Raw genomic sequence first — 22,265 nt, 5'->3', positions numbered from 1 at the left:
TTATTTTTATTTTTTTTATATTGGATAAAAAACCGATGGACCGCGTAAGCGACGCAGTCCGTCAGTTTTCAGAAAGCAACGCTATGAAAACCGACGGACCGTAATGGATCGGTTACCCGTTGGTTTCATTGGAAAAAACCGACGTGGGCCGTCGGTTTTAGTAGTGTCTGTAGATGTAAAAGAGATAAATCAAAACAATGTATATCTAAAGGAAATTTCTCACAGACTAAGAATCAAAATGTTCAGGTGGAAATTGGCTACTCCGTGGCACTCGCCCTGTTACATTAACCCCCCGCACCACCACAATTAAATTTACGATAGTAAAGCGTCTCCAAAGCAAACTCACTGTTCCATGGCATCTATCCCTCAGGGCGGACCAAAACCTCAAATTACAATTTACAAAAAAAGGTCCTCGAGTATTCCTTCCAAGACCTACCGAGGAAATTCTTGTACACATTAGGATAACTATGGTACAAATTCATGTACGCTTTAGCTCCATTGATTGAACAATTTTGGAAGACGAAGTAGAGACTTTCAGGACTTGGGAAGCATCTTGAAAGGAGCAGCTACAATTAGGTAGAATTGTACGGAAAGGTAGTACTAAGTTGTTTGTTCCTTGATTTATTGAGTTGTAACCTTACTACTGCTTGTGAAATTTGAGGCAAATCCTAATGAGATAGATCATGGTTTTTTTTTTTTTTTTCATCAACCAGTAGTAGGGAAGAACTAAATTCCAAAAATGAACCAACTGCTCTTAGAAAATGGCAGGAATTCAATGCCCCGTCTCTAACTAACAATGTAAAGCAATACTACTTTAAAGTTGACATCATTCGAAGTTTTCTTTTTTCATAGTAACTGTATATGATATCAATGAAAAGTTTCGTGACTTGAGCATAAAGTAGTTGACCAGGTGGTGTTTTGATACTCTTAGGTTGACGATCACTTCCCTGCAGCTGCTTCAGTTGGTGTTTTGGTAGTCATCTGGTCAACTGCATGCACAGTGTTCTGAAGTTCTTCCCATATGGCTTTGTAGACCATCCTCTGCCTATTCACAGCAGATTGTCCCTCAAAAGCTGAAGAGATTACATCAATGCTGACATGCCGACCATCACCATAAGCATCTTTCACTACGACTGTGTCCGCATTCAACTGTTCCTTGATCTTTTTTTTTTTCCATAGACTGCATAAGAGGAGAATCAAATGAGCTATTATTTCCAGTATCGCTACTTGCTCGAATACTGAAACTCCGATGACAAGCAAATGCATCAAGCTTCGACCCTATAAGGGGAAGGACCTTAATCGACCTGTTTGAACGTGAAGAAACAGAATAGCATTTCACAATGGCAGGTACACGTGGCGGAACGGAGGTGCTCAATCGACAGATACACAGCGCCGCCACGTTTGGCCTTACAACAAACAGAGCCTTCGTCATCTCTACTTTTTTTATGGTCACAAGCGAATTAGATCATGATTTTTACTCCCTTAACCACGGACTTTTCCATGGTAAAATTTCTTGAGATTTACATTCCTCACTTTACTTCATTTTTAGGCTGAAGAACCAGGTTCTTCAGTGCATTAGGGGCAGCATAATATAACAAAAATATAGTAACTTTTACATGATATCAATGGGCCATAGCGTCTTATGTCCATCTTCATATTCTCCAATGGCCTTGCCTTTCATTACTACTCTCTTTTCCACAATAACGGCTAACCTAATCCCAATTTGTTTGTTGTCAATGTATATCCGAGTTTAATTAAACTTGATTGAAATAACTACATTATTTGATCTCCTCTCTTTACTTCCCCTTCTCATATCCACTGCCCACATCTCCAAAAAGAAAAAAACCAAGAAAAAAGGTAGCAAGAAATCAAATACCAAGAGAACTTAAAAAAAGAAAGAATAATGAGGATGAGAGGGAAAGTACACTTAGGGATCGTTTGGCAGAATGTACAAGAATAATGCTGCATAAGGTATATTAGTAATATTGGTATTAGTAATGCTGGCATTAGTTATGATGGCATTATTTCTTATTCACTGTTTGGTTTGGTGTATTAAAAAAGAAATGCATTGCATAATTTTAAAAAAAAAAATTGATTGTTAACATAAATATCCTCCACAATCTTTAGCTTTGTAAGGGGGTTTGATTGAACCACATACAACGGATGCATACATGAGGAAACAGGACCTTCAAATTTCATTACTGCCACAGTTTTAAAGAAAGTTCAGATTTTAATTTGTTGTTCATCTTTCTTTTAAATTTCAATTTTCTGTTTCAACTTATTTGGGGAGCCAATGTAGATGCCTCATTGTGAAGACAACAGTATCATCCCATATTGTTGTCAACGTGGCATTGAGTGAAAAAAGTATATAGTAGGAGTATATGTTTTGTCAAGATTCTGAAAAAAAAAAATCTCATGTTTGGATAAATTAAAGTAGGTCCAATTTAATAATTTGGAAAAGGTTTTGAGGGACTTCAGGGGCAATTGAAAAAAAAAAAAAAAAAAACTCATGTTGTCTCATGTTTCTAATATATGCTTAAGCAACAACATACCCAGTTGAATCCCACAATGTGGGTTTAGGAAGACTAAAGTGTATGCAGACCTTACCCCCACCTTGGAAGGTAGGGAGGCTATTTTTGAAAGATCCCTGGCTCAAAAGAAAAGATGGGAAAAGAGTCGGATACGGATAAACAAATCAAAGCAATGCAAAAATGAGAAATAACAAGAGCAAAGAAGTTATGATAAAACAGCAAAGATAGACAAGACCCAACACATAGAAGCAGGATAAAAATACTCCTAATATGAGAAAGAAATCCTCGTGGCCCCCCACTAGCCCCCTACCCTGATACTCAACCTCCACCACCTCCTATCACCAGTCATGTCCTCGGTAAGCCAAAGCAGCGCCATATCCTGCTGAATCACCTCTCCCTAGGCCTTTTTTGGCCTACCCCTCCCTTTCTTCAGGCCCACCACTGCCATCCTTTTATACCTCCTTACTGGCACATCAACGCATCTCTGCTGCACATGGCCGAACCATCTCAACCTCCCTTCTCGCATCTTATCCACCAAAGGAGGCCACACCCACCTTGTTCCGAATCACTTCATTCTGAATCCTATCTCTCCTGGTATGCTCGCACATCCATCTCAGCATCCGCATCTCTGCTACCTTCATCTTTTAGACATGAGCTTTCTTAACTGGCCAACATTCCGTCCCATACAACACAGTCGGTCTAACTATCGCTTTGTAGAGCTTTCCCTTTAGTATAGGTGGCACCTTCTTATCGCACAACACCCTGATGTGAGCTTCCATTTCATCCATCTTGCTCCAATACGATGTGTGACATCGTCGTCAATCTCGCCAGTCCCTTGGATGATCGACCCAAGGTACTTGAAGCTTTCTTTCTTCGGGATGAACTGAGTATGCAGCTGCACATCCTCGTCCTTTACCTGACTCACATCACTGAAATTGCACTCTAAGTACTCTATCTTAGTCCTGCTCAACTTGAAACCCTTCGACTCCAGAGTCTGTCGCCAAACATCCAGTCTCGCTTTAACACCGCTCCACGACTCGTCAATACGAATAATGTCATCTGCAAACAACATGCCCCACGGCACCTCTCCTTGAATGTGTCTTGTCAGTGCGTCCATTGCCAAAGCAAACAAAAACGGACTAAGTGCAGAACCCCGATGCAGGCCCATCATGCTTGGGAAGTGCTCAGAGTCACCTCCAACCGTCCTCACCCGGATCTTGGCTCCATCATACATGTCCTTAATCGCTCTAATGTATACTACAGGAACACCTCTAGCTTCCACACATCTCCACAACACCTCTCTAGGGACTTTGTCGTAAGCCTTCTCAAGGTCAACAAACACCAAGTCCAAGTCAGTCTTCTTATCCCTATACTGCTCCACCAACCTCCTCACAAGGTGAATGTCTTCTGTAGTTGAATGCCCCGGCATGAGTCCGAACTGGTTCTCTGAAATAGATACTGTCTTCTTCATCCTCGCTTCTACCACTCTCTCCCAAACTTTCATCGTATGTAACACCCCGTAAACTTGAACTAGGTTAAATGTGTAAAAATCTAGTTTTAAGATGATATTTTATCTATATGAATCCATTCTTGATGAATTCGAGTGAAAGGTAGTCGTTTTGAAGTCAAACCAACTAGTGAAGTCCTTAAGGGCTCTTAAATTCGCCTAAGTTTTGGCAGGTCTGTATTCTGGGAGATTTTCATGAAAATTTGTTGAGCATTTGGCAAAACGTCCTTGATAAAAGTTGTAGATATTTGAAATATCTTTCCAACGGTAGGTCTCCCAGCCCAAGAAAAGTTACGTACAAAAGGTTATGCCCATTTTACTGAAGCCTGTCTTCGCCAAAAATTTAGCCTGTGTTACGATGAGACGTTACGGACCGTAACACGTGTTACGGGCCGTAACATGGAATCGTAATGCCTCAAAAATCACCAGAACTCTCTGGAAATATCCACTAAAGGACGGTCCAAAGGACGGTCCGTAACACGAAGGACGGTCCATTTTTCGGGGGTGTCCTTTGGCCCGTTTTCACCAAAAAAATATAAATAAGATACTTGTTTTGTTTATTCCTCCACTTTCTGAACAACCCTAAGGATGAAAATCATTCCTCCAAGTCTTCAAATCAAAGGTAAGAACATCCTTAACATTTCTAATCCATTCTAACATCAAACCCATGATTCTTAACATGATTCTTGTGACCAAAACCTAGGGTCTGCAACATAATTCTTCCCAAAGTGCTTCAAGCTAGGGTTTGGGTGTTCTTCATTAGAAAAGTGAATTGTTAAACTTTGTTTAACATATTAAGGCATGTCTCTTTTAAAATCATTTTTTTAACTATAAAGGTGATTTGTATGTCTCTCTTTTGAAAACTTATTTTGAATGAAAATCACTTTTGAAACTATTATTGGAAATATACATTTTATTCAAGATTCTTTAATGAATGAAAGGAAAAGTAATCTTTTCATGTTTCTTGAACCCCAATTCATGTCTAAATGGTGGTTAATGTGTGTGAGGGGACAAGCCCACATTAAACCTAGATTGTAATGAACCCTATATACGTATGTGATATTATGAATGTTTTCCTCTATAAGAGATGCTTAATAATGATGGTTAAGGGTTGGTAATGATATTCTCATTGATGAATTAGGACATGGAATCTTTCGTAAAGCAGTTATACATTTTCAAAACATTCTATGAAATGATTTATCTTTACGATATGGCATAATGAACCTTAATGGTAAATGGTGATATGACTACCTTGAGATGAATTGTAATTCGACTTTTATGCCATGAACTCTGTTGATGTGATTTTGCCTAGCCACTCGGGAGGATGAGTGGTCACCGAGGATTTCATATTCCGGTGTGTTTATGGCCTTGCTATTCGGGAGAAAGAGTAGCCACTATGGATCCTAGTGTATTAATTGCCTTGCCATTCGGGGGGAAGAGTGGCCACTTCCGGGTTCGCTACCTGGGGTGTATTAATGGCCTTGCTATTCGGGAGGAAGAGTAGCCACCGTGAATCCATATTCTGGTGTATTGCGCAGTGTTGTTGATATTGAGTTGGGCCTATATGGGCGATTGTGATATCCATCTTTATTATGGAACTGGTATTCATGCCTGATTGATTTAAAGCATAATTGAAACTGAGATTTTGAAATGGCTTTGTAAACTATTTAACAAATCATATTAAGAAGCACAAAGTGGAATAACTGTTTTATACTATCTTTTCAGAACTGATTTCTTTATATATTATTATATTTTATTTTCGTATTACCTATTGTCCCCGAGGCACTCACTGAGTGCTCAGGCATACCATTGTTGTTTTTTATGGTATGTTAGGTAACGGAGAAGAGCAAGTTCTTAACACTTCAGGCGCTTAGGAAGGACTTGCTGTTGCTGCTGATTTGGTGAGCCCACACGTTCATTCGTGGGACACCCTATTTATTTGTTTATTCATTATTAGTTTTTTTTCGGGTTGCGTCCCGATGAGTCAAACTATTATTCCTTTATCTTAGAAGCTCCATAGTATACGTTCTTGTCGGTAGTTGTTGAGTTATTGATTAACTCTCGGGCATGTTATTACGTTTGACTGAGTATTGGATGATTAAAGACTTCCGCTGATTTAATTCATACATTCATGATTTGTTACATTTATTTTATAAACTGTTAGAGGCGAATATTGAATCTGGCGGGTTCAAGTATTATTATTGCATTGTTTAGGTTCTTCCGATGTTGTTCATGATGTCGGATGCCGGTCACGTCTAGGGTGGGTTTTGGGGCGTGACATCGTATGGCTTAACAGCTTGATACCCCTACAGTTGTTATAGTTCTGGATATCCCCCTTGTTTTTATACAACGGGATCATGGGGCTCCATCTCCACTCTTCAGGCATCTTCGCCGTCCTAAAAATAACATTCAACAACCGCGTAAGCCACTCCAAGCTTCCCCTACCCGCATCCTTCCAAAATTCTACCGGTATTTCATCTGGCTCGGTTGCTCTCCCCCTGCTCATCTTCCGCATAACCCCCTTGACCTCTTCAACCCTGACCCGTCTGCAATACCCAAAATCGCGGCGGCTCTCTGAGAGCTCCAATTCACCTAATACGATGTTTCGGTCCCCCTCTTTGTTCAAGAGTTTATGAAAGTAGGTCTGCCATCTTCGTTTAATAAGGGCATCCTCCACAAAAATTTCCCCTTCCTCGTCTTTGATACACTTTACTTGATCCAGGTCCCTTGCCTTCCTCTCCCTCGCTTTGGCTAGCTTGTACAACTTCTTGTCCTCGCCTTTTTCCCCCAATTCTTCATACAAGCATCCAAAAGCAGCAGTGTTAGCCGCCGTAACAGCTAACTTCACCTCCTTCTTCGCCTTCTTATACTGATCCCTATTAGTCCTCTTCTCCCCCTGGTCTGTGCTCTGTACTAGCTTTAGATTCGCTGCTTTCTTAGCTTCCACTTTACCTTGTACCTCTCTGTTCCACCACCAGTCCCCTTTGAGTCTGCCAGAGTAGCCCTTCGAGACCCCTAGCACCTCTCTTGCCACTTCCTTGATGTTAGCAGCCATCGTAGTCCACATAATACTCTCATCCCCGCTACTCCTCCAAGCTCCCACCTCAACCGCTCCCCCAGCTCCTAGGCATTGTCCTTGTTCAAACCGGCCCACATAATCTTCGACTGACCCGATACAACCCTCTTTCTCCTCTTCCTTTTTATCTCCAGATCCATAACCAAGAGCCTATGTTGGGTCGTGAGGTTCTCGCTCGGGATAACCTTACAATCCATGCATAAACGTCTATCGCACTTTCGGGAGAGTAGGTAATCCATTTGCGTCTTGGCCCTCATACTCCGAAAGGTGACCTAGTGCGCTTCCCTCTTCTGAAAACTAGAGTTCTCTATCACCAAATCGAAAGCTCTCATGAAATCCAACAGCGTCGTACCTCCCTCATTCCTATCCCTAACCCGAAGCCTCCATGCACATCATCGTATCCCCTAGCCGACGTCCCGATGTGGCCATTGAAATCACCACCAAGAATAGAAATCCTTGTATTGCTAATATCATGGTTTGCTATGTATTACTTATACAAAGAATAATACCAAATGGGGTGTATAATTAATACTTGCATTAGTTATACATAGGTTTGAGAAAGTGTACCAAACAAGGGATTAGTAATACCAAAAGCTACTGCATGCATTATTTTTTCTAATGCATCCTGCCAAACGACCCCTTAAAAAGAACGTATTTAAAGGTGATCTAAGTTTGTAATATCTCTTGCCTTGCCTGTAAACACAAAAATGCACATTTTTGCAACACTGCATCTCCAAAAAGGAAAATAAATTCAAGAAATCAAATACCATGAGACAAACAATTAGAGAACTGAGCAACAACTTCGGTAGGAAAATGTTAACAACTATTTGCTATGAATAAATCTGAATCTGCGCGAATAGTGTCAAGAACAATTAGCATCAATGTGGTGCTTTATATAGGAGTGGTGGTAGACCGAATTGAATACGTGCTCCCAATCCAAAATCCCATAGAAATTTGATTAAGGAATCCAATTAGAATTGGAATTCATTTCCTTAATTGTTTCGAACTCCACGTGTTTTTTCTCCTATATCCAACACACTTTTCATATATGCAAGTGTAGTCATATTTCCTAGTTTGAGCACGTTATTCTGATTACACCTTTAAACCATAAACTAATTCCTCGAGGAATTCTGATGGAAACTGCTTCGTACCACTGATCACCAGTCACATTCAGTTGTCTATGAAGGACCTGGTTCTTGCAATGTCTGCATGACATTACTTCAACCTTGTACATAGCTTATTCAATTTCTTTAATAGACATGATCAGGACCTGATTCTTGTGTATTATTTGTTGGTCATCAAAACATGAATTCAGCCTAGCTCAACAATATTCAAGAAGGTTTCAATTGATGTGACGGACTTGAGGAACCATCCTCTTTATACACGTTCATGTAGAGAGTCACAATAGATACAAATTCTTAAAGAACAAGCTAGATTATCAACTCAAACGAAGTTATAAGATACACTGGATAGTTTGAAGTTATAAGATACACTGGATAGTTTGAAGTTGTTACACCGACATCATTTACTCCTTCGATATAAAGTCTTTCAATCATCAAAACATATATAGGTGAAGACAACTCATCTGAATCCTTCAATCATCAAAACATACATAGGTGAAGACGACTCATCTGAATCCTGCCACTTAGACAATCAGGTATTTAAAGTTGGACAAAATGATAACAAAAATATCGCCTATAATCATCAATTCCAAGATACCACCAGTGCAATAATTCCGTTAAATTACATAGGATATAGATGTTTTTGCATAGTTCAGATGGGACTATCAGCAGTTGTTATTTTTATAACAAGTTCTGAGTGTATTAGTGTCCTCTCTGCTTCAACAATAATTACAAGTTGCTAAATACAGAATGTGGCCACAGTAAAAACGAGAATACAGAAATTAATATCATCTTCGCATTAGTCATGCAAGGAGAAAAAGAGATAACATATTTTAGTAATCCATTACAGCATCCATCCTGGAATAAATCCATTAATATTGTGAGCAGTTGCTGCTGCATTAGCCTCATGATTTGCACCCATATTGGGATTGTATCTGCATAAGGAAGATTAAATCCAAAAAAAAATAAAAAATTAAGTGTATTATAGTACTTCAAAAATTTCGAACGAAGCTAATGAATGCAAGGCAGGGCAGATGCACAATTATCATACCAGTTTCATCTGAACCTAGTACTTTTGATGCGAAACATAAACTTATTTGTAAAAATCTACTAAAATTATAAGGTATAGTAAGTATGAACCCATAATTTTAAAAATAAATTGGGTTCAATCCTAAAATCTTTTAAGGTTGAGCCCATAAAATTCAAATCCTGAATGAATTTGTCTCTAATTGCAAGGCATAGATAATTCCAGCATATTAGCAGTCGGTAGAGATGGAATTAGGAATATAATCATATAAGGAAATTACTAATAATTCTAAAATGTCACTCTTAAGATTTGAATATGTGACCTTAAGTAATTTTTGAGTCTCCGTTTTTATATACTCCCTACATTCCAATTTATGTGGCACCTTTCAGATTTCAAGATTCAAACAAGTTTTTTTTTTTTTTACCATAATTTTTCAATATATCTTTTAAAATATTTTGAATTATCTATTATTGTGGCTTATTATACTTTTTACGTAGTTTTCAAATAGTATGTATTTTTTTTTAAAAAAAAAACTTACAATTCCATGGGCGAATTCGCAGTCAAAATTATACTGTTTGACTCTCGACATCCCAAAGGTGCAACATGAATTAGGACGGACAAAGTAGTAATTAAAAAACTGTCTTGTTTCCGCAGTATGACATTTTGATGAAAGTGATTCAGATAAACCCTTTGCCCCAATCAAAGCATTAAATTATGGATCGGACTCTGCCAGCTCGCTCACATTGCCGGTCCCAAGCCCGGATAAAGGAGGAGGGTTGCCGAGGGTCAATCGGAAACAGCCTCCCTACCCGGGTAGGGGTAAGGCTGCGTACATCTTACCCTCCCCAGACCCCACTATTGTGGGATTACACTGGGTAGTGACCAAGACTCTGCCAAGTTTAAAAGTAATACCCAAATTGAGGAGATGAAGAATTCAATCCCAGAGGTTGAAAGAATCCTTGATCAGTTTGTCGATTTGGTTGCATTGTTTGTCCTCCATTATTATTTCCCCAGGACAATCCAAGTGGAATTCGAGCTGCATTTTCTTCCAGCTGATAAACATAACAAAGAATGATTTGAATACAAAGTTGACAAGCAAATTAAATGCTCAAGTTAAGTTTCTATGTTAGATGATTTTTCATACCTTGCTTCTAAGTTGTTTATTTGTTTCCGCCAGCATTTGCTCCTAATAAATTTATACCCATATTAGAATTTTATAATTTCCTTTTGATAGGATAAGTGAATTTTGTAATGTGAAGGTGTACCTTTTGCTGAAGGTCTGCGAGCTGGTCCAGCATGGATTGAGTCTGCAAAAGTGCTTACAGATAAAATTGGTGTTGCAAAATGAAATTTATTCATTTTTCATCAGTTTCCTCATGTTTACAACATTAGTTTAACTTCTATGAATGAATTGTACACCATTAGGTCACCACAAGCATAAGTGTTACACCTCGTAGTCTTGTACGTGAAATCTATTAGGCGTTAGTTGTTTAAGCCTAGACGTGGAGCATTTATCTCATGGTTACGAGGGTTTGAGTTCATATATTAAGCTATGGAAGACTCTGGGACCAAACAAATCAAGGAAAAATAAGTTTGTCGAAAATTTGAAATAGGATTTTAAGTCAACTTTGGAGGGGTATATCTCTATGTATATTAGGAGTTTTAAGGTGTTTCAAAATCCTAAAATGAAGCTCGTCGAGTCTAGTTTCTAATGCAACAAACCGCTCGTCGATAGGACCTCGGAGTAGAGAATTATGTACGCTACAAACTGAGTTGACAAAGCAGAAACAGAGCTGCTACAGTACCGCTACAGTACTGCCGACCCAACCCACTATAAAAGGGTTAAAAACCCCCCTTTTTCACCATCATAATTCTCCACAATATTCTAGAAAATTCAGCAAAGAAGAGGGCTCTTATGTCACATAGAAGTGAGGATTTTGAGTAAAATTCAAGCTACGGAATATTAATCGAGGACCGGACAACGCGTAGTCTCGATTATAATTTCATTTTTGTGTTGGAGTTAGCTTGGGAACAAGTAAATATTGAAGATCTTGCTACTTTAGTAAATATGAGGTATGGATCCTTGAATCTTTTTCTTTATCAACATTGATTAAGGAATATTTTCAAGAATAAAAGTTATAGTTTGTTGTGTTGATGTTGTTGGCTTATGGATTGATGTTTGAAGAGAATTTGGATGAAAATATATATATATATTTATCTTGTGGAATATTGAAGATGTTGTTGTTGGTATAGTTTGGGAATTGTTTTGGTATTTGGAGGAAGTCGATGATATAGGGGAGATGCTGCCCAAATTTTCGTAACCCAAATTAGACTTCCATAAATTAGTGCTTATAAGTTGATGGAAATATGAGGAAAGTGTGATTAAGGATGTGTTTCTCGGTATATAGGTTCGGGTGAAGGGCAAGCTTCAATGTAAGGAACTCTTTAAATGGTGGCTTGACGGATAAGGTATGTAAGGTGTTCGTTTCCCTCTTTCTTTGGCACGAATCCAATTAGAATATAAACACAAGCATTCAATGACAAATCGACTCTATTCCCATGCTTCGTATTTCAAATCTTAATATCTTGTTATTTTAATGATTCCTAAAGTATTATTTTATTTATCATCATCGATTACTTCTTTGGACTCGATACGCATTCCATAAGTTATTCAGAGGCTACCGACCTTACGTCACTCCGATATAGTTGTGGCTTTTGATTGGGCTTTCATGCATGCTTTATATATATGTATGTATTTTCTCACACCGCGTCGCGCTATAGTCGGTCGGGAATGACATGTAGATGTGCACGCCACTGCAGTGGGCATGTTATGATATTGCCCCGAACGCGAGCTAATGATGATAACACCGGGCATGATACTATATATATGACACCGAGCCTTAATGCCCGGGCATGATTTTACACATATAACACCGAGCCTTATGGCCGGGCATGGATACTATCTATTATGTATATATATATATATATATATATATATATATATATATATATATAAAAAGCATACCAATGATTTTATCATGCATAGTCTCTTGTGCTACTTCTAGATGTTCGGTTTTCTTTTGCATTTATTAATGTTACATTATATCTGAATTATTTTGTTACCCTCCTGCCTTACATACTCAGTACTTTTATCCGTACTGACGTCCCATTGCACGGGACGCTGCATTTCGTGCTGCAGGTTCGGACAGAGTTATTGAGGAGCAACCGCAGTAGGATTTTCCAGCTTCAGCGGTGTTAGCAAGTACCACTACTCCGGGCTTGCTATCTTTTGGTACTTTTCTGTTAGTATAATATATGTTCATATGTATACTCTTAGAGGCTCATGGACATTGTGGGATATGTAAATATTATGTATGGCCTTGTCGGCCTTGTTTTGGTTTCTTGATACTTTTCTGATAGCCTTGTCGGCTTTATGAAATACTTTATGTTGTAGCAACCTTGCCGGTCCGCATATGTACATATGTGTTGAATTATCGAATATTCCTATGTTGGCCCTTTTCCACGAGTAGATGTTCTTGAGTTATGGTAGGTGATGTCCAAGTAACGATTAAGTCAGGTGACTCTCGGCCTACGGGTCGGAGCCTGTCATACTCCTCGTTGGGGGTGTGACAAATTGGTATCAGAGCAGTTCAGTCCTAGGGATGTCCATGAGCCGTGTCCAGTAGAGTCCTGGTTATCGATATGTCGTGCACCATATCTATAGCTAGGAGGCTACAGGACATTTAGGAAGATGTTTTTCTTCATGATCTAGATCCTGCGATAGAGCCAAGTTAAGAATACAGCTATCTAATCCTTCCGTGTTTAATTTTCAGCGATGCCTCCGAGGAAGAAGAAAGTCAGTAGTATACTGGGCACTGCTGGGGAAGGCCCGAGCCGAGTACCGCCACCTGAGTTAGGGCATAGCGAGGCTCAGAGCGCTACCCCCTCGTATGCTACCTCTACTCCATCAGGTGCAGAAGAGCAAGATAGGGCTCCAGACCTTCCGGCTCCTCAGCCTCCAGCTCCTCACCCCGCTGCTACAGAACAGGACTTACGAGACGCAGTCCAGTTATTGACTAGATTGGTGGCTGCTCAAACTCAGAGGCAGGCTGGCCTTCCGGATAGGGCTGTTAGTTCTCGTGTACGTGATTTTTATACCTTGGACCCTCCAGTGTTCATGGGGATAAACCCGAAGGACAACCCTCAGAATTTTATAGATCGAATGGGCCGCGCTTTGAGGGTAATGCATGCTTCTGACACAGAATCAGTGTAGTTAGCTTCTCATAAACTGTGGGATATGGCCGCAGTATGGTATGAGTCTTGCTAGCAATCGAGAGGGCCGAACGCACCTCCAGTGGTATTGTCGGAATTCACCAGGGCCTTTCTGGATCATTATCTGCCCGCTGAGGTTCGCAGAGCTAGAGCTGATGAATTTCTATTGCTTCGCCAGAATAATATGAGCGTTTGGGAATATAGTTTGAACTTTAACTCCTTGGCTAGATACGCCCCGGCGATGGTAGCTGAAGTGGAAGATAGGGTACATCGTTTTGTGATGGGACTTGGCCTCACTTGATTAAGGATTGTATGACGGCTTCATTACAGAGTGGTATGGACATTGCTCGTATTCAGGAGTATGCTCAAAATTTGGAGGACCTTGAACGCCGACAGCGGACTGAGCAAGACCGAGTAGGGGCAGTTATAAGCGGGCCAGGTCCGCAGGTTATTCAGGTGCTTATCGGGAAGATTATAGGCCCCATTCTTATAGAAGATCAGATCTTTCAGCGGTTAGTGCACCTTCCCGGTTCCAGAGGCAGCGTTATGATAGACCCACATATTCTGGACCGAGTCGAAGCTCGAGAGCGTCAGTTCCTTCTTACAGAGGAGAATCTAGCCAGGCAAGGCCTCCCTTGCCCCGTTGTGACCAGTGCGGTAAAGGCCACTCTGGCCAGTGCCGCCAAGGTATGGGGGTGTGTTATCACTGTGGATAGCCTGGTCATGTTATAGGAAATTGTCCATCCCGTAGTAGAGGGGGCCCGGCTCAGCCAACAAATTCGATTGCAGGTTCTTCATCTTCTGTTCGCCCTCCTGACAAGGATCTTCTCCAGCCCCAACAGGTAGAGGTAAGGGAAGAGGTCAGGTGTCTGCTTCCGGCAGCAACCAAAATCGTATTTATGCACTTGCAGGACGGCAGGATCTTGAGTCGTCTCCAGATGTTGTGACAGGTATCTTATCCATTTGTTCTTATAATGTATATGCATTGATCGATCCGGGTTCCACGTTATCTTATATCACACCTTATATTGCTGATGAGTTCGGTATAAAGCCCGAATCTTTGTCCAAGCCTTTCTTGGTTTCTACTCCGGTTGGGGAACCTTTTATTGCAAGACGAAGATCTAGTGGAGTTAGAAATGGTGGACTTTGACTCTATCATGGGAATGGATTGGCTAGCCTCTTGCTATGCCAATGTGGAATGTTGGTCCAAAACTGTGAAATTTCAGTTTCCGGGTGAACCAGTTCTTAAATGGATGGGCAATACCCCAGCACCAAAGGGTAGGTTTATTTCCTACCTTAAGGCGCAAAAAATGATTTCCAAAGGGTATATTTATCATTTGGCTCGAGTTAGGAGCACTGAAGTTGAACCGCCAACTTTGCAATCCGTTCTTGTAGTTAATGAATTTCAGGATGTATTCCCCGCTGAATTACCAGGCCTCCCTCTCGAAAGGGAAATTGAATTTGCGATTGATGTGTATCCGGACACTCAACCCATCTCTATTCCCCCCTTATCGTATGTCTCCCGCCGAGTTGCGCGAATTGAAAGTGCAATTGCAGGACTTGTTAGACAAGGGCTTCATTAGGCCCAGTACTTCTCCGTGGGGAGCACCGGTATTATTTGTGCGCAAGAAGGATAGCTCACTAAGAATGTGTATTGACTACCGGCAGTTGAATTAGGTGACTATCAAGAACAAATATCAGTTGCCTAGAATTGATGATTTGTTTGACCAGCTACAGGGTGCTAAATGCTTCTCGAAGATTGATTTAAGGTCAGGGTATCATCAGCTACGAGTAAAAGGAGAAGATATTCCGAAGACAGCTTTCCGAACAAGACATGGGCATTTTGAATTCTTAGTTATGTCTTTTGGATTGACAAATGCTCATGCGGCGTTTATGGCGCTAATGAATACCATATTCCGACCCTTCTTGGATATTTTTGTTATTGTATTCGTTGACGATATCTTGGTATATTCTCGTTCGGAGAGGGAACATGTTGATCACCTCCGAAAGGTGTTGCAAACATTGCGAGATCAAAAGCTGTACGCCAAATTTTCCAAATGTGAATTTTGGCTAACTTCAGTGGCTTTTCTAGGCCATATTGTGTCCGATAAAGGTATTAAAGTTGATGATCGGAAGATTGAAGCCGTTAAGAGTTGGCCTCGACCAACAACCGGTTCGAAAGTCCGAAGTTTCTTGGGTCTTGCTGGATACTATCAAAGATTTGTAGAGGGAGTTTCTTCTATAGCAGCTCCCCTTTCAAAATTAACTCAGAAGGGGGCCAAGTTTCAATGGTCAGAAGCTTGCGAGAGGAGTTTCCAGAAATTGAAAGATAAGTTGACATCTGCCCCTGTCCTCACCCTTCCAGAAGGCACCGAGGGTTACGCTATATATTGTGATGCGTCACGCACCAGCTGGGTTGTATGTTGATGCAAAATGGTAAGGTGATTGCTTATGTCTCCAGACAACTACGGAAACATGAGCAAAATTATCCAACCCATGATCTAGAGCTGGCGGCAGTGATTCATGCTCTAAAGATATGGCGGCATTATTTATACGGAGTTCATGTCGATATCTATACGGACCATAAAATCCTTCAATATATATTTAGGCAAAAGGAATTGAATTTGAGGCAACGAAGATGGCTCGAATTGCTAAAGGATTATGATGTTGAGATTTTATATCATCCCGGCAAAGCTAATGTTGTAACTGATGCCCTAAGTCGCAAATCAATGGGAAGTCTATTGTATGTGCCAGCAGAAAAATTGGAAATGACCAGAGAACTTCATTGCTTAGCAAATTTGGGAGTTCGCTTACTGGATTTGGAAGACACTGGAATTGCTTTACAGAATATATCCCAATCGACTCTTGCCTCAGATGTAAAGACTCAACCGTATGAAGATCCAGTTTTAATTAACATTAAGGAAGGAGCGCAACAAAATAGGATCTCAGCCTTCGAACTGGATTCAAATGGGTTCCTCAAGCATCGAGGTCGTTTGTGCGTTCCAAATGTAATTGAGCTTCGGGACAGGATCATGTCAGAATTTCATTACTCCCGGTATTCAATTCATCCCGGGTCCACCAAGATATATCATGACCTCAAAGGCTTTTACTGGTGGAATGATATGAAGAAAGATATTGCTAACTTTGTAGCTCAATGCCCCACTTGCCAACAGGTGAAGATCGAGCATCAGAAACCCAGTGGCTTACTCCAAGAAATGGAGATCCCAGCATGGAAGTGGGAAGTGATTAATATGGATTTTGTCACGGGATTGCCCCGTTCTCGCCGCAGATTCGATTCTATTTGGGTGATTGTTGATAGGTTAACTAAATCCACTCATTTCTTGCCAGTAAAAACTACCTATACTGCTGAAGACTATGCTAAGCTATATCTTAAGGAGATTGTGCGCCTTCATGGCATTCCGCTGTCAATTATTTCAGATAGAGGCGTACAGTTTACATCAAAGTTCTTGAAATCTTTTCAGGAAAGTCTTGGTACTCGAGCAAATCTTAGTACGGCTTTTTGCATCCGCAGTCAGACGGGCAAGCTGAGCGGACTATTCAGACCTTAGAAGACATGTTACGAGCTTGTGTACTGGATTTCCAAGGAAGTTGGGATGATCATTTGCCTTTGATAGAGTTTGCTTATAACAATAGCTATCATGCCAGTATCAAAATGGCTCTGTATGAAGCTCTTTATGGTAGGAAGTGTAGGTCTCCTGCCGGTTAGTTTGAAGTCGGAGAAGCAAACTTATTTGGGCCAGACCTTGTTCATCAGGCTATTGAAAAGGTAAAGCTTATTCAAGAACGATTGCGTACAGCTCAGAGTCGTCAGAAATCTTATGCAGATATACGACGTACGACAACAAGAATTAGAATTTCAGGTGGGTGATTGGGTGTTTCTGAAGATATCACCTATGAAGGGTGTGATGCGGTTCGGTAAGAAAGGAAAACTTAATCCCCGATATATCGGACCTTATAAGATCATCTGAAGGGGTAGGCTAGGTGGCTTATGAATTGGAGCTGCCATCAGAGCTATAAGCGGTTCATCCAGTTTTTCATGTGTCCATGCTTAGGAAGTGTATTAGAGATCCATCTAGAATCGTACCTGTTGACGATATAGAAGTTACAGAAAATCTGACATATGAGAAAGAACCAATCGCTATTCTTGATAGACAAGTTCGCAGACTCTGAAACAAAGACGTGGCTTCAGTGAAGGTTCTATGGAGGAGTAAAGACAGGGAAGAGATGACATGGGAAGCCGAAGCAGAAATGAAGTCCAAGTATCCCCATTTATTCCCCGTCATAGATGATACTACTCCGAAAGAATTCTTTCAAGGTTCTGCTACATCCGCAAATCACTTACAAGGTAAGAGTTATATTTAAACCCCCCTTGAGACTCAATAAGATGAGAAATATTATTCTAAACATCGTATGACTGCGTGTCATTGATTACGGTATCGTGTAGGACTTGTGAGTAAGACTTGTGACATGTAGGAGATTAGAGGTGCTCCAATCACGAGAGATACTTTACTAACGTTCCGTGGAAATTTTATTGACCCTCGGGTATCCGACATTCGAGGACGAATGTTTTTGAAGGGGGGGGGGAGAATGTTACACCTCTTAGTCTTGTACGTGAAATCTATTAGGCGTTAGTTGTTTAAGCCTAGACGTGGAGCATTTATCTCATGGTTACGAGGGTTTGAGTTCATATAATAAGCTATGGAAGACTCCGAGACCAAACAAATCAAGAAAAAATAAGTTTGTCGAAAATTTGAAATAGGATTTTGAGTCAACTTTGGAGGGGTATATCTCCATGTATATTAGGAGTTTTAAGGTGTTTCAAAATCCTAAAATGAAGCTCGTCGAGTCTAGTTTCTAATGCAACAAACCGCTCATCGATAGGACCTCGGAGTAGAGAATTATGGACGCTACAAACTGAGTTGACAAAGCAAAAACAAAGCTGCTACAGTACCGCTACAGTACTGCCGACCTAACCCACTATAAAAGGGTTAAAAACCCCCTTTTTCACCATCATAATTCACCACAATATTCCAGAAAATTCAGCAAAGAAGAGGGCTCTTATGTCACATAGAAGTGAGGATTTTGAGTAAACTTCAAGCTACGTAATATTAATCGAGGACCGGACAACGCGTAGTCTCGATTATAATTTCATTTTTGTGTTGGAGTTAGCTTGGGAACAAGTAAATATTGAAGATCTTGCTACTTTAGTAAATATGAGGTATGAATCCTTGAATATTTTTCTTTATCAACATTGATTAAGGAATATTTGCAAGAATAAAAGTTATAGTTTGTTGTGTTGATGTTGTTGGCTTATGGATTGAGGTTTGAAGAGAATTTGGATGAAAATATATATATTTATCTTGTGGAATATTGAAGATGTTGTTGTTGATGTTGTTGGTATTGTTTGGGAATTGTTTTGGTATTTGGAGGAAGTCGATGATATAGGGGAAATGCTGCCCAAATTTTCGTAACCCAAATTAGACTTCCATAAATTAGTGCTTATAAGTTGATGGAAATATGATGAAAGTGTGATTAAGGATGTGTTTCTCGATATATAGGTTCGGGTGAAGGGCAAGCTTCGATGTAAGGAACTCTTTAAGTGGTGGCTTGACGGATTAGGTATGTAAGGTGTTTGTTTCCCTCTTTCTTTGGCACGAATCCAATTAGAATATAAACACAAGCGTTCAATGACAAATCGACTCTATTCCCATGCTTCGTATTTCAAATCTTAATATCTTGTTATTTTAATGATTCCTAAAGTATTATTTATTTATCATCATCGATTACTTCTTTGGACTCGATACGAATTCCATAAGTTATTCGGAGGCTACCGACCTTACGTCACTTCGATATAGTTGTGGCTTTTGATTGGGCTCTCATGCATGCTTTATATATATGTATGTATTTTCCCACACTGCGCCGCACTATAGTCGGTCGGGAATGACACGTAGATGTGCACACCACTGCAGTGGGCATGTTATGATATTGCCCCGGACGCGAGCTAATGATGATAACACCGAGCCTTAATGGTCGGGCATGATTTTACACATATAACACCGAGCCTTACGGCCGGGAATGGATACTATATATATATATATATATATATATATATATATATATATATATATATATGTAAGCATACCAATGATTTTATCATGCATAGTCTCTTTTTCTACTTCCAGATGTTCGGTTTTCTTTTGCATTTATTAATGTTTCATTATATCTGAATTATGTTGTTACCCTCCTACCTTACATACTCAGTACTTTTATCCGTACTGAAGTCCCATTGCATGGGACGCTGCATTTCGTGCTGCAGGCTCTCACAGAGTTATTGAGGAGCAACCGCAGTAGGATTTTCCAGCTTCAGCGGTGTTAGCAAGTACCACTACTCCAGGCTTGCTATCTTATGGTACTTTTCTGTTAGTATAATATATGTTCATATGTATACTCTTAGAGGCTCATGGACATTGTGGGATATGTAAATATGATGTATGGCCTTGTCGGCCTTGTTTTGGTTTCTTAATACTTTTCTAATAGCCTTGTCGGCTTTATGAAATACTTTATGTTGTAGCGACCTTGCCGGTCCGCATATGTACATATGTGTTGAATTATCGAATATTCCTATGTTGGCCCTTTTCCGCGAGTAGATGTTCTTGAGTTATGGTGGGTGATGTCCAAGTAACGATTAAGTCAGGTGACTCTCGGCCTGCGGGTCGGAGCCTGTCATACTCGTCGTTGGGGGTGTGACAATAAGTCAGGTACGTACTATCGATAATAAGTGGAACTAGTAATATAATCTAGGCAAGCAGTCTAATATAACTGATTAAATTAGATTGTTAGTACAAAAGAAATTACATTATTAGTATACTCCCTTCGCCCCAAATTACCTTTCACTTTTTTTTTTCGAGAGTCAAGTTATACAAACTTTGAACAATATTCTTTTCATTATGATGATATGAAAAAAATTGCAACTTATTATACTTTTCGTGTAGTTTTCAAATATCTAAATTTTAATTTCAAAATTTTAAATTAATATAATCCGTTTTAGTTCCAAAGAAGATAAGTCAAATTGACTCTCGAAAAATAAAACATGTCAATTATTTTGGGAGACGCAGGGAGTATAGGTCAAATCCTCACAACATTTAGGTATTAAGCTAAGGGAGGTACACACCTAGTCTAAAATTAGCAGTTCGAATTGAATTATTTGGAGTTACCTTCTTTGACCTGATTTGCTTCAAGGAAGCATCCAATTGGTACTCAAGCTGCTCAAGTTCCTTCGAATTTAGTGAGCCCAAATCCTCTCCAAGAAGATTTCTATTAAATTTATACAAACAAATATTAATGCCAGATTATTTTTTTACAAATAAAAGAAGCAGGTGTATAGGGAATACATGAGAAAACTTAGCTAACTAAAATTATTTTCATTGAAGTGATAGTGTCAAATATCTACCAAAAAAAAAAAATTCAAGTATACTCGTTCAGGGTGATTTAATTAGATCACTAATTCCTTACCTCTGAGATTTTTGAAGGAGCTCAACTCTAGCTTTTAGCCTCACATACTCATGGTAGTTGTTCTGTAAAAACAAACCAAAAACATTTAAAATTTATCATAAGAATTTACTGTGAATATGAACGGAGCAATTCATATATTATCTAAAGAAAATTTATTGGAAGAGACATGTGCAAAGTTTAATTTAAGAGAGAAAGACAGACTTTTAAACTTGTGATCTTAAACATGTGATGAGATCTGAGGCTATTAAAGTTGTCATTAAGAGTAAATTGACAAGTTTAAAATTCAATTGATTGCAAATATGAAAATGTGTCATGCTTTTTGAAACATATTAATAAGGAAATAATGTCACATAAATTGTGAAACTGTTGGATTCTGGAAGATGAAAGCCGTTTAATCAATTGATGATTCCGATTCTAGAAAGAAGAACCCTAATTGATAAAGGTGTACTCCTAATTAACATGCAAATGTCTGGCTACAACAAGGAATGCATTAATGCTCATTGTGGTTGAGAATATGGTTGATTTAGAGGCAAATCTAGGATTTACAATTATCATACTCTAACTTGCACTTTCACAATATCAGGGAAATTGCTCTTTTGGTTCCACTATATGTGTAGGAGAAAATCTCACGTGACTATGGTAGTGGATCAGCCATGTTGTATTTGAATTACATTCCCGCATGTTTATCTTTACGTTATATCTTTATATTTCCATCTACATGTTAGTTAGACATTAGGATAAACTCAAATACTATCTCTTAAGAGAGTTTGTACTCAACTATACGTGTATAGGGTCCTGTATATATTGGGGTGTTTTCCTCATGAATAAAACACCCATCTCCTCAAAGCTTACAATGTGCAACCAGTGTTAGAAAGGTATTTAGTATTTACCTAACATAATCAAAATCACTCTATAAAGTGGAACCAAATATAATGTCAAATTTCGATGATTTCAAGACATTCTTTATGAAGGTACTATTAGAAACTTTAAATCACTAACTACAACTTTATTTTATTTTTAACTACAGCTTAAATATGCTTGGAAGAAACGTAGAATACAATATTAAATGAGTTCCATGTTAGAGTAATAACGGACACAAGATTATTTCAATAAGATCATAATTATAGTTTTTATAGACGGTATACAATAAGGGTTAACTTTTATATGTTGGCATCATAAAGTTCTCACACTATACGAA

At 39.3% G+C, this 22,265-nt stretch overlaps 2 protein-coding genes and 1 pseudogene across 2 annotated transcripts in view; all 3 read right to left on the bottom strand.

Moving 5' to 3' along the window:
• Positions 1-582: 582 nt before the first annotated feature.
• On the bottom strand, positions 583-1,444 carry LOC132602314 (protein BOLA4, chloroplastic/mitochondrial-like; annotated as a pseudogene).
• Positions 1,445-3,258: 1,814 nt separating this feature from the next.
• LOC132601573 (uncharacterized) lies at positions 3,259-4,035 on the bottom strand. The gene has a single exon (XM_060314655.1). The coding sequence runs from the start codon at positions 4,033-4,035 to the stop codon at positions 3,259-3,261; it is 777 nt and encodes a 258-aa protein (XP_060170638.1).
• A 4,777-nt stretch (positions 4,036-8,812) lies between these two features.
• LOC132603523 (MADS-box protein J2-like) overlaps positions 8,813-22,265 on the bottom strand; it is a 30,456-nt gene continuing 17,003 nt past the window's right edge. The window contains exons 3-8 of the mRNA XM_060316627.1: positions 21,068-21,129; positions 20,770-20,869; positions 10,528-10,569; positions 10,407-10,448; positions 10,175-10,314; positions 8,813-9,170 (exon numbers count right to left, since the gene is read on the bottom strand). Coding sequence (XP_060172610.1) covers positions 9,080-9,170; positions 10,175-10,314; positions 10,407-10,448; positions 10,528-10,569; positions 20,770-20,869; positions 21,068-21,129 — 477 coding nt within the window. The 3' untranslated portion in view covers positions 8,813-9,079. The remainder of the gene's footprint in view (positions 9,171-10,174; positions 10,315-10,406; positions 10,449-10,527; positions 10,570-20,769; positions 20,870-21,067; positions 21,130-22,265) is intronic.

This window comes from Lycium barbarum, chromosome 7 (assembly GCF_019175385.1).
Source record: "Lycium barbarum isolate Lr01 chromosome 7, ASM1917538v2, whole genome shotgun sequence".
NCBI lineage: Eukaryota > Viridiplantae > Streptophyta > Magnoliopsida > Solanales > Solanaceae > Lycium > Lycium barbarum.
The sequence above is the reverse complement of the archived record's forward strand: the minus strand, read 5'-3'. Positions and strand labels throughout refer to the sequence as shown.

Bases quoted from the DNA above. Each gene is read 5' to 3' on its own strand.
- LOC132601573 (XM_060314655.1), bottom strand. From the start codon at position 4,035: ATGAAAGTTTGGGAGAGAGTGGTAGAAGCGAGGATGAAGAAGACAGTA.